General features: G+C 48.2%; 1 protein-coding gene across 5 annotated transcripts in view; it reads left to right on the top strand.

Annotated features, from left to right (window-relative positions):
* The window catches only part of IL10RB (interleukin 10 receptor subunit beta), a 35,150-nt gene that overhangs the window by 13,668 nt on the left and 8,304 nt on the right, over nucleotides 1–13,178 (top strand). For 4 of the 5 annotated variants that reach the window (XM_026456040.1, XM_023190636.3, XM_026456043.1 and 1 more), the window contains 3 exons: nucleotides 793–959; nucleotides 4,080–4,227; nucleotides 8,939–9,096. In XM_026456040.1, the coding sequence (XP_026311825.1) occupies nucleotides 793–959; nucleotides 4,080–4,227; nucleotides 8,939–9,096 (473 nt within the window). Of the gene's footprint in view, nucleotides 1–792; nucleotides 960–4,079; nucleotides 4,228–8,392; nucleotides 8,917–8,938; nucleotides 9,097–13,178 lie in introns of those variants that run through there. The other variant, XM_026456041.2, reaches the window with a different exon arrangement.

Here is a 13,178-nt window from a genome sequence, read left to right as displayed (position 1 = left end):
CAAAAAAAAAAAAAAAAAAAAAAAAAAAGAGCATTCATAAGGGAAACAGCTTTAGACTTTGTTGGAAATATATATGGTTAATTATATATGTTAAACATGTAAAAGTGGCCACTAAAAATAATAGAGATGCCATCTGTAGCTTCCATCCTAACAAAGGAAATAAAATTCAAGCCAACAAAAAGCAGAAAAACGAGAGAGGAGGAGAAGACACGGTGGCTCAAGCCTGTAATCCCAGCACTTTGGGAGGCCGAGACGGGTGGATCACGAGGTCAGGAGATCGAGACCATCCTGGCTAACACGGTGAAACCCCGTCTCTACTAAAAATACAAAAACTAGCCGGGCGAGGTGGCGGGCGCCTGTAGTCCCAGCTACTCCGGAGGCTGAAGCAGGAGAATGGCGTAAACCCGGGAGGCGGAGCTTGCAGTGAGCCGAGATCCGGCCACTGCACTCCAGTCCGGGCGACAGAGCCAGACTCCGCCTCAAAAAAAAAAAAAAAAAAGAAATTCTTATAGAAAATACAAAATAATATAGCTGGAATAATTCCAAACGTATCAGAAACCACAATAAACATAAGTGGACTAAACTTCATTAATAAAGACAAAGATTATCAGATTTTTTTAAAAGTAACTAAATCCACCTATCCTCCTTAGCCATGTCAATCAATGTCATGACAATGATGCATCAAAGCAGTGTACTTCCGTGGACTGATTGTTCTGCATAGTTATGAAAAATTAATGTTGAAGTTTTTAAAATGTGATTTTTGATTGTCATTTTGCTTTTTCTTATGCTTAGCCATTATTGGACCCCCTGGAATGCAAGTAGAAGTACTTGCTGATTCTTTACATATGCGTTTCTTAGCCCCTAAAATTGAAAATGAATATGAAACTTGGACTATGAAGAATGTGTATAATTCATGGACTTATAATGTGCAATACTGGAAAAATGGTACTGATGAAAAGGTAAGCTTGGCTAATTGCATTTCAGAGATAGTAGGCTTTCATGTTCTTTGCAGAATCTTGCAAGGTAGCAGCACCTTATGGACTGGTCCTCTGTAAACCAAGAGCTTCCCAGACTAAGGGGTCTCTGGCTCAAGCTTCCCAGACTCCCAAGGGATATGTGTAGAGCAGACTTTCAGGACAAAGTCTGCACAGTGACAGCAGACCTTTCCCTCCCTGAAGGGCAGTTGCAGGGGAAGGCACAGTTGAGTCAGAGTTGGCTGAGGGAACTTGGAGCTGGGTGAATTAGGTGATCAGCAAATTGACAACTGTCTCATGACATCAACCCCTGTGTCCCACACACACCACAAATCAGGAACGTCCATGGTCAAGGCAGCCCCTTGTTGCTCTATTCTTCAGGGGACAATTTCTTTAAAAACATGGGCTTGGAGTCAAAAGATCTGATCAGAATATCGCCCCTGCCACCATGTGCCATTGGTCACATTCTTGACCCCAGCCTCCTCAAGTCTGCAAAATGGGCACAGTAACTTACTTTATTAATAAAACAAGGATAATCTTCTACTTCATAAGATTGTTGGGGAATTTAATGAAATAATAGAAAATATAAACTCATCCTATTGCCTAGAACGATGTATATATGGTCAGTACATCAGTACGTGAGGTTTCCTTCCTCTTTGCTAGACATGTTAAGGTTATTTTTATTCATCCTTGGTCAAGGTTTATTTTGATACCTAATGCTTCTGAGCTGAGTGCCATTCATGGTCGTAAACTGACATATATGGTTATATATGTCATATTACATATATGTTATCTCTTCCACATTAAATGTTGATTTTACCACTTAATTCTCAAAGTGTTTGGGAAGAAGGGATCACCCATGTTTATTATCTTAGGAATGATGTAAATTTATATACACACACTGCATAGCCCAAAAAATCTCAAGTTAATTTTTTTCCCCAAAAAATGTTCCATTAAATGATGCAGTTTCTTAGTCCATTCCTGCTGCCACAACAAAATACCACAGACTGGGTAACTTATAAACAGTAGAAATTTATTTCTCACAGTTATGCAGGCTGGGAAGTCCAAGATCAAGACACCAGCAGATTCGGTGTCTGGTGAGCACCGGTGTGCTCTGCCTTCTAGATGGTGGAAGGCAAAGGGCAAGGGTGTAAACAGCTCCCTTGCTGCTCTCTTCTAAGGTCACTAATGGCATTCAGGAATTTGCCCTCATTATTTAATCACTTCCGAAAGCCTCCACCTCTGAGTCCTATCATATTGACAGTTAAGTTTCATATGAATTCTGATACTCACAATCACTGATCAAATGCAGGCATCTCTGCTAAGCCCTGGGATCGCTCCCCTCCAGGAGCTAGCAACAGACCTCAATTAAGAATCTGGTTTTACAGTAAGCAGGATCACGTGCCTCCTGAGGCAAGTGTGAATGCAAACTCCACTTACCGTTTAGCTTCTTTTCTCACACATGCCCACAACACGGGCATCTGGTTACACATTTGTCCTCTCCCTTTGGCCAGTTGTGTGGCAGCCTTCAGTGTGACTTACCGAGTGTGGAAAGGCTGCCTGCTGCACTGCTACTCTCACAGGTGCCTGGGATGCCACCAATACAGGTTTTTGGTGGGGGGGGGGTTTGAGGTGGAGTCACACTCTGTCATTGCCCAGGATGGAAAGCCGTGGTGCAATCTCAGCTCACTGCAACCTCCGCCTCCTGGGTTCAAGTGATTCTCCTGCCTCAGCCTCCCACGTAGCTGCGATTACAGGTACCTGCCACCACACCCGGCTAATTTTTGTATCAATGCAGGCTTATGTGGTTCCCCTCTAGAATGCAGAGATTCCTGAGGCGGTGCCAGACTAGGTCCCTAAACTCACAGCATGAGGCGCTTTTGGGAATTCTTCCTGTTGGGAGAAAGTGAGAAGATAAAACCAGAAGTTGCCCAGATGTGAAAGGGCAGGAAAAGCCCCAGTGGGGTGGCATACTGCTATGCCACCATCTTACCTGCTTGCCTCTGAGTTTAATCTTTGAAAAAAATTTGCATTGTAAGGTTTGAGAGGCACTGGACTTCTGGAACTGCAAGCCGCCATTTTTTTCAGTTGTTGCTTTGATTTGCTTTTGTCTTTAAATTTACTTATTAGAAGTTAAACCATTTTCTTCATATATTCCATGAGTCTAATCCAATTATTGACCTCCATGGGCTTAGCTCCTCATGCAATGAAGGAATATAGGCATGCTGTCAACAACCCCAACCCCAAAAGAGAAATAACCAATTGCAGCTGAGTGCAGTGGCTCACACCTGTAATCCCAGCACTTTGGGAGGCCAAGGTGGGCCGGTCACCTGAGGTCAGGTGTTCAAGACAAGCCTGGGCAACATGGCAAAACCCCATCTTTACAAAAATACAAAAAAAAATTAGCTGGGTGTGGTGGTGCGCACCTGTATTCTCAGCCTACTTGGGAGGCTGGGGCAGGAGAATTGCTTGAGCCTGGGTGCAGAGGTTGCAGTGAGCCACGATAGCGCCACTGCACTCCAACCTGGATGACAAGAGTGAAACTCTGTCTCAAAAAAATAATAATAATAATATTTAAAAGACTGGTTTATCTTATTTATTTATTTCTGAGACAGAGTCTCGCTTTGTCACCCAGACTGGAGTGCAATGTGGCATGATCCTGGCTCACTGCAACTTCCACCTCCCAAGTTCAGGCAATTCTCATACGCCACCATGCCCAGATAATTTTTTGCATCTTTAGTAGAGATGGGGTTTTGCCATGCTGGCTAGGCTGGTCTCAAACTCCTCTGTCTCCCAAAGTGCTGTGATTACAGGCATGAGCCAACACACCCGGCCTGCTTTATCTTTTTTAAAAAAGAAGTGATGGCTTATGTGTCATTTAAGCTACAGAATTCGGGAACCAAGATGGTTTGTGGGCATCACTGTCAGTCCTTGATGCACCCTTGAGTGGCCTCGGGGTCCCTGAACTGAGAGGAGTACCTGCTACCTGCTCCTTCCTATTTTAAGTCTACAACAGCTATTATAACTGGTAAATGTGAAAAAGAAAAAAAAAAGTGGTGTCCTTTCACTGCTTAGTCATGTTCTTATTTTTGTCTCCATTACTAGTTTCAAATTACTCCTCAGTATGACTTTGAGGTCCTCAGAAACCTGGAGCCATGGACAACTTATTGTGTTCAAGTTCAAGGGTTTCTTCCTGATCGGAACAAAACTGGGGAATGGAGTGAGCCTGTCTGTGAGCAAACAACCAGTGACGGTGAGTCCTGAGATGCGCCTCCGCTAAGCATCCTAAACAGCTTTGTAGACACCTGCCCTAGACATGATTGCATCCAACTCAAACTCCAGCTCAGTTCAGAAATCTATCACCCTGACATTGTCTCTCAGCCCTGACTGATCAGCTTCATGCTGGGAAGGAGACCACACCCGCTTCTGAGGCAGCTCATTCACTCTTAGATCAAAGGAGTTGCTAGAAACCTTTTCTGTCCGGTGGAGCGAGGTCTGCCTCCATGAGCCCTCCTTGGCAGTGCTTATTCTGCCGTCCCGGGCTCCCTAAAGCAAGGTCCATCAGTCCTCCCAAGATCACCAACAGAGCTCGAGCCCTGTCACATACCCCACAGGTCTTTCCTTCCCAGGAGGCACATCTCCAGCCCCTGCCGACACGTGATGGGAAGCAAGTGTCAGGAAATCTGACCGCCGCCCTCAGCCAGTGCTGCCTGATTCAGGGCCCCTTGTGTGCAGGGAACCAGGACGTCAACACAGTCCTTCACACCATATGGACCACTTCTAGCTTGGAGGAAGGAACGGGAGAAGGAAAGAGAGAAGGTTCCCATGGGCCTAAACACAGAATATTTATGTGCAGACACATTGCAGTTGCATGTTGGTGAAAACTGTGGCCCAGGTGTCTGCATACAAACAGCAGGCCTTCTTATAATTTAAAGATGTTGGTGAAGGGTTCAGCAAGCTCAGACAATGGAAGGATGAAACATGGCATGCAGCATGCAGTTTGATAAAAAAGAAAAACACGTCTGCTGGACGTAGTGGCTCACGCCTGTAATCCCAACACTTTGAGAGGCCGAGGCAGGCGGATCACCTGAGGTCAGGAGTTTGAGACCAGCCTGGCCAACATGGCGAAACCCCGTCTCTACTAAAAATGCAAAAATTAGCTGGGTGTGGTGGCGTGCACCTGTAATCCCAGCTACTTGGGAGGCTGAGGCAGGAAAATTGTTTGAATCTGGGAGGCAGAGGCTGCAGTAAGCTGAGATCGTGCCACTGCACTCCAGCCTAAGCAACAAGAGTGAGACCCTGCCTCAAAAAAAAAAAAAAAAAAAAAAAACCATTTCAAATACCTTGCAAATATCAATAATCACCCATGAACTGACAAAATCCAAACATTTTACAAAACAAAAGGAAAAATATGAGCCATTGAAAACCTGCTTTCATCAAGCACCATTTTCATTTTTTCTTCAAACACACCTATCCCATTTAAATCCCACAAGTTTTCAATGAGAGCATTAGAAGGATCTTCTCCCATTTTACAAACTAGAACATGAAGGTTCGGAGAGTGATATAGTTTGGATGTTGCCCTCATCCAGATCTCATGTTGAAATGTAATCCCCAGTGTTGGAGGTGGCACCTGGTAGGAGGTGATTGGATCATGGGGGCCTGTTTCTCATGAATGGCTTAGCACCATCCTCTTGGTGCTGTCAGCACGATAGTGAGTGACTTCCTGTGAGATCTGGTGGTTTAAAAGTATGTGCCATCTTGCTGTCTCTTGCCCCCGCTTAGCTTTCCACCATGATTGGGAACTTCCAGAGGCTTCCCCAGAAACAGATACTGCTATGCTTTCTGTACAGCTTACACAACCATGAGCTAATTAAACCTCTTTTCTTTATAAATTACCCAGTTTTAGTTATTTGTTTGTTTATTTGTTTTTTGGATGGAGTCTCAGTCTGTTGCCTAGGCTGGAGTACAGTGGCACAATCTGGGCACAACCTCCGTCTCCTGGGTTCAAGCAATTCTACTGCCTCAGCCTCCTGAGTAGCTGGGATTATAGGCGCCCACCACCATGCCCAGCTAATTTTTGTATTTTTAGTGGGGAATGGGGTTTCACCATGTTGGCCAGGCTGGTCTCGAACTCCTGACCTCAAGTGATCCTCCCACTTCAGCCTCCCAAAATGCTGGGGTTACAGGCATGAGCCACCATGCCCAGTCATCCAGTTTTAGTTATTTCTTTATAGCAGTACAAAAACAGCCTGAAACAGGGAGGTTAAGTAACTTGCCCAAATGCTAGTAAATGAAAAGGATAAACCAGAACACAGGCTCATCTAAGCCCAGGTTATGTCCCCTGTAACTGATTACCTATAGATTAATTCCAGAGGTGAACTGAGGCACCGTGTCTCTGGACAAAGCAGGAAAGAGGAGTCTGCCTCATGGCGTGGTCAGATGGATCTGAAACAAGTTAGAGAACTTTACACAGAGGGTGTAGATTGGTAGATTCTCCCACAGTTCACAACCTGTGCAGAGCAGGGTCCTCTCTCCTTCCCCTTCTGGAACTCTCCGTCTGGGGTGAGGACCAAAAGCATTCCTCGCATCATGTCACCGTCACCCAGGTGTGTCCTTGTCTAAGATGCTAAGATGCCCCAGTTTGAGACACCGGGAGACCCAAGCACTGCCTCAGAGGTTCATTACTCAAAATAAAATGACAGGGCGGGGCCCACGGATCCCTGTTTGAATGAGTCTCCGGGCGCCAAGTGAGAGAACTACTGAAATATTAATGGAAGGATGGATGGGTGAGTAGGAACATGGAACTTTCACAAGACCTGGGATGTCAAATCCCCAGGAGACCTCACGTGTTCAGCTGTGGTGCGGACTGGGGCTGCCGTATAGCCCTGTGATCACCAAGAGCAGACTCACATGTTTGAGTTGAACATGCTGGAAGTATGGGCCAGAAGGCACCGCTTCTGGACGTTTAAGGAGTGTCCACTGTGAGCCTCGCACTGTGACAAGCACCATGTGGTGCCGGCGGATGACTGCACTTGCTGTAGCTCCAGGGTCATTGCTCTTTCAGGACCCTTTGATGCCTGTGTCCCTTTAAAATGACATGCTCTTCACAGGCAGTGTTTGTTCTCTTGGCCCCTCTCAGAGCCAAATGCTCTGCTCATGAGGGCAGTGCTGGTTTCCAGGGGATGGGCACACAGAGATCAGGTGGCCAGGGCATCTGGAGGCGGGACCTGGGGCCGAACAAGGGGAGCTGGGACCACGAGCAACCCAGGTGACATCCTGGACTCTGTCAAAGATAAGCAAAGCAGGATGCTGGTTAAAGCAGTCAACACATTTTATTCAGTAATGACTGGAGTAGGGAAAAGGACCGAGTTCTATTTACTTAGAGGTGTTTTAAAGGGAGAACGAGGTCCGGGCGTGGTGGCTTATGCCTGTAATCCTAGCACTTTGGTAGGCTAAGGCAGGAGGATCGCTTGAGCCCAGGAGTTCAAGACCAGCCTGGCCAACATAGTGGAACCCCCATCTTTATAAAATATTTTAAAAATTAGCTAGGCATGGTGACACATATCTGTAGTCCCAGCTACCCAGGAGGCTGAGGTGGGAGGATCACTTGAGTCCTGGAGGTCAAGGCTGCAGTGAGCCATGTTCGCACTACTGCACTCCAGCCTGGACAACAGAACAAGACTCTATCTCAAAAATGAAAATAAATAAAAGGAGAATGAGGGAGTAGAAGGAAAGAGTGTGTGGGGAGTTGAGCAGAATCAGGGAAGTGAAAAAAATTTTAAATCAGCTAAGGGGGTGGGTCAGTGCCGTGAGGCCCTCTGCGTCTGTGAACCAAGGCGAGGTTTATCAAGGCTGGGGCTTCTACCCTCCCACAGAGACAGGGAGACAGAGGCCCTGTCCTTCCTGATGATTTAAAAGAATGGCTTTCAGATCGTTGAGAAAAATATCCCCGGGTTGTGGGAGATACGTATAAGTCTCAAAGGGACAGGGGGAGGATTCACCACTCTAAGCCCTTTTGAATAAATGTTCTCTGAAAGAGAGGTCAAGGCCTCTCCTCGGGAGCTGGGAAGAACAAATGGTAAGTTCCTTAGGCAGCCTTGGATTTTTCCAGACAGGAATTCAAGGGGGTTGGATCATCCCGGGTATGTGGCCTTGGCCTGCTGAAACCTATGCTGGGGTTTGGCCAAGTCTCTTAGTGCAGGGGTTCGTTTTGCTTGTTTGGGCTTTGGTTTTGGTTTTTGAGGCAGGGTTTCACTCTGTCGCCCAGGTTGGAGTGCAGTGGTACAATCATAGCTCACTGTCACAGCCTCCACCTCCCGGGCTCAAGCGACCCTCCCACCGCAGCCTTTCAAATCGCTGGGACTACAGGTATGTGCCATCAGACCCAGCTAATTTTTTAAAAACTTATTTTGTTGTAGAGAAGCGGTCTCACTATGTTGCCCAGACTGGTCTCAAACTCCTGGGCTCAAGCGATCCTCCCCCCTCGGCCTCCCAGAGTCCTGGGATTACAGGTATGAGCCACCACACCTGGCCTAGTGCAGGGGTTTGGATAGAGTTGTTCATTCAGAGAGTTTCTGTCTTTCTCAATATAGAATGAGATGGTGCCTGTGTTTAACACAGGCTCACGTGTCCAGGGGAGTCTCACTTGCTCTGTCAAGGCAGAAGTGGTATATCCAGAGGCCCGTTGCTACACTGCCAGTAGGTACAGTGGATCAGAATTATTGCTTGTTATTCTTTTGATGTATATCAGCAATAATTCCAGACACCAAACTTTGGAGAAGATAAGAAAAGGGTGAAATTCTTCGAAAACCTCTGGGTCCTCGAACCAGTTGCTGTGTTTCTGAGACATCTCCCAAGATGAACATACAGGCTCTGTTTTCAGGGATTGTAATGGTTAAAATGCTCTTGGGATCACCGTGACCCAACCTGTGACAAGAATGTAACATGCCCCTTATCCCTGGCAGAAACGGTCCCCTCCTGGATGGTGGCCATCATCCTCATGGCCTCGGTCTTCGTGGTCTGCCTGGCACTCCTTGGCTGCTTCGCCTTGCTGTGGTGCATTTATAAGAAGACAAAGTACACCTTCTCCCCTGGGAATTCTCTTCCACAGCACCTGAAAGAGGTAGGTAGGGTGGAGAGATATGCAGATTCGAAAACCTTGATTGGAAAGAGCTTTCCTTTCAAGTTAAGGCTGCCCAATTCCAGACAACATGTTTTCCAGGAGAAAACACACACACACACACACACACACACACACACACACACGTCTTTGTGTGCTGGTCCATTCTCTTGTAACCATTTCAGGGAAGTCTGAAGTCAAGGAACAGCCCCAAGGAAAGGGGCGCAGGTTTGCCCAGTAGCCCTCCCTACACCCTAGGGTGTCGCTCCTTCTCCAGCCTTCACTGCCCAAAGCCCCAGGTCCCTGGGGAGCAAAGGTGGTGGTTCTAGGGGAGGAGGGGAAAAGCAGAGCCCAGTGTGGAAAAAAGAGAAAACTCGAGGCTAAATGCCAGCAGATCGCCAGAGGGAGAGAATGGGAGGAAGGAAAGGCACATTTCCAGTTTTGGAATATGCGAGAGTGATTGAAATTCTGGGTGGTGTTTCCTGGTCTTTAAGAAGGCTATTTTTAAAAGGGTTAGGAGAAGAAACAATGCAACTGACTAATGATAACAGGACTGAAGAAGCCCTAAGAAATGAAACTCTGGATAGTCACTGACACTTGAAAATGAGAAGATGCCAAGCCCAGACCCAAAGGAACTCTCTTTGGTCCCATTTCCCAGGAAGCAGACTCTAAGATAGAGATTTGCATTCAAAAGGCTGAATGGGGAACATCCTTGGGAATAATACCCTAAGGGAGTGAAGGTAACCAGATGAGGCCGAGAGAGGTTGAGTTTTCACACAACCACAACAGAGGCCTCAGCCAATCCCATGTGACCTCTCGAGTGGGGGTGGCCCCTTAGAGATGTCCTAAGCTGAGGCAAGAGGGATGGGCATGTGAACTCCATATTGGCCATGGCCTGGATGTGGGCTACTCCCAGGAAGGGGCCCTAAGCTAGGGTGAGGGGTGAGACAGCAGCAGACAGGAGCTAGGAGCACGAGTACCTCCTTCCTGAAGGTACCACAGCATCCATTACATTCACCCCTGGGACCACTTGGATCTACTGGAAACAGCTCCTCCAGGATCTGAGTTGATCTCATTTCCTGGGGAAGGTTACAGAAGGAAGATGAGTGGAATGCACTCCAACCCCCACTGCTGCTGCAGGTCTCAGGACCACAAAGGAACGCTTGTGGGCTGGCCCGTTCCTCTGCTGGCCCTGAGGGTCCGCTCTCCTCTCCCGGGAGGAGCTTGTGCTGTAGGGGCTGCTGACTTGATTGGGTATCCCAGCCTTCATCCCGGAGAGGACTGAGCCTCTGGTCCCCAGGCCCATCTCAGGCAATGGCCTGTCCCTGCACTTGTCAATTTGCTGTCAAAATCGGGCAGGGGAGTCCCAGGAAGTGCCCAGTGACTGTGGCGGGTGCCCACTGTGTACAGTGGTGACTTCTCTTCTTGCCTGCCAGTCTCTTGGCCTGAGGAGGCGGCTTAAACTTTATCGGTCCTTGTTTCGTGTCCTCTGGTAGAAATGCTCCCACTCTGGGAACCTTTTAGACCAGGTGGCGCAAACTTTTTCTTAAAGGGCCAGGTAAAAAATATTTTAGAAGGCCAGGCACAGTGGCTCATGCCTGTAAGCCTAGCACCTTGGGAGGCCGAGGCGGGTGGATCACCTAAGATCAGGAGATGGAGACCATCCTGGCTAACATGGTGAAACCCCATCTCTACTGAAAATACAAAAAATTAGCCGGGCGCAGTGGCGGGCGCCTGTAGTCCCAGCTACTCTGGAGGCTGAGGCAGGAGAATCGCGTGAATGCGGGAGGCAGAGCTGGCAGTGAGCCAAGATCGCACCACTACACTCCAGCCTGGGTGACAGATCGAGACTCTATCTCAAAAAACAAAAACAAAAACAAAAAATACAAAAATCAGCCAGGCATGGTGGTGCACGCCTGTAATCCCAGCTACTCAGGAGACTGAGGCAGGAGAATCGCTTGAACTCGGGAGGTGAAAGTTGCAGTGAACCCTTACACCACTGCACTCCACCCTGAGCAACAGAGCAAGACTCTGTCTCAAAATTTAAAAATGTTTTAAATTTATATATATATTTTAGGTTCTGTTGGCAAGAAATAAAAATCAAAATTATGTATTCACTTATATAACCACTTAAATGTAATCATTTAAAAATCCTCAAGCCATACGAAAACACAAGTGGTAGGCCGGATCTGCCCCATGGGCCTTCCTTTGCTGGTCCTGCCCTAGACCCACAGAGCCTCAAACCGCGAGGTCAGGGAGCAGCAATTTCTCCAGTAGGTCACTGGGCATGAGGGTGAACAGGGCCACTCCTGCCCCCCGCTTGCTTCCAGACCCGGGCGTTCCACCTGCTGGGGGCACAGCATCACGTGATGATTGTCGGTCCTGAGTGCGTGCCAGGTGCTGGAGGACAATGCCCCGCTCTCAGCAGGTGTCATCTCGAAGCTGGCACCTCCCCTGCCCTTTAAACAGGCCGCTCCGTTCTTCTTCCAGGCTGGCAGCTGCTGGGTGGTGCAGGGTGTGATACGACCGGGGGTCCCGCCTTCACTGTCAGTGGGCCCATTGGTCTGGCACCATGTGATATGGCCTCTCTATTAGTTTGTCAGGGCTGCTGTAGCAAAGTAGCACTCGTTGTGCAGTTAAACAACGGGAATTGATTCTTTCACAGTTCTCAAGGCCAGACGTCCAAAGTCAAAGTGTCACTAGGGTGGGTTCCTCGGAGGCTGTGAGGGAGGATCTGTCCCAGGCCTCTCCCCTAACTTCTTCAGGGTTGCTGGCGATCTTTGGCATTCCTTGGCTTCTGGAGGCATCACCCAGTCTCTGCCTTGATCTTCACACAGACTTCTCCCTATGTGAGTGTCTGTGTCCACATTGCCCCCTCTTCATACAGACACCAGTCACGGGGGGAGGGCTCACCCTACTCCACTGTAGCCTCATTCTAACTTAACTGATCCCCTCTGCAGCAACCCTGTCTCCAAGTACAGTCACATTCTGAGGTAGAGGGATTAGGACATACGAATTTCTTTTCTTTTCTTTTTTTTTTTTTTTTTGGAGACAGAGTCTCACTCTGTCACCCAGGCTGGAATGGGGTGGCATGATTTTGGCTCACTGCAATCTGCACCTCCTGGGTTCAAGCGATTCTCCTGCCTCCGCCTCCCAAGTAGCTGGGATTACAGGCGCCCACCACCATACCCAGTGAATTTTTGTGTTTTTAGTAGAGACAGGGTTTCACCATATTGGCCAGGCTGGTCTCAAAGTCCTGACCTCAAGTGATCTGCCCGCTCTGGCCTCCCAAAGTGCTGGGATTACAGGTGTGAGCCACTGCACCTGGCCCAGGACATAGGAATTTTGTAGGAATAGAATTCAACCCCTAACAGCATCCTCTACCAGGAGAGCAAACACCTGTGAGACCACAGTGGTCCTGACAGGCCCTGCAGGACACGAACAGCAAATCACTCCTAAACTAAAGGTCAGCTCCAGCCAGGATGCACCACTGCCCCTTCCAGAGTGGTTCGAGAGAGTCGATGCCATCAGCTTGCCACCAGGTGCAGAAAACACGATGACTGCAAAGGGGGATGGGTACTTATGCGCAGCTGAAGAAGGAGGAAAGGCCGGCGTGGTTTCATGGCAAGGTTAGCATGGTACGTGGGCACACACTGAAAGTGGCCCGCTACTGCACTTCAGCCCCAACCAGGGAGAAAGCTTCCCCACGGGCGGAGCTTTGGGCTCTGGGAACCTTTGAGACCAGGTTTCGCAAACTTTTTCTTAAAGGGCCAGGTAAAAAATATTTTAGAAGGCCAGGCACAGTGGCTCATGCCTGTAAGCCTAGCACCTTGGGAGGCCGAGGCGGGTGGATCACCTAAGATCAGGAGATGGAGACCATCCTGGCTAACATGGTGAAACCCCATCTCTACTGAAAATACAAAAAATTAGTGCTGGGATTACAGGCCTGAGCCACTGCACGTGGCCCAGGACATAGGAATTTTGTAGGAATAGAATTCAACCCCCAACAGCATCCTCTGCCAGGAGAGATGGTTGGTCTCTCCTGGTAGAGACCAGGAGACCAACCATGGCTGGTTGGTCTCCTT

This window comes from Piliocolobus tephrosceles, chromosome 19 (genome assembly GCF_002776525.5).
Source record: "Piliocolobus tephrosceles isolate RC106 chromosome 19, ASM277652v3, whole genome shotgun sequence".
NCBI classification, from domain to species: Eukaryota; Metazoa; Chordata; class Mammalia; order Primates; family Cercopithecidae; genus Piliocolobus; species Piliocolobus tephrosceles.
This window is presented reverse-complemented; position numbering and strand designations above follow the sequence as displayed.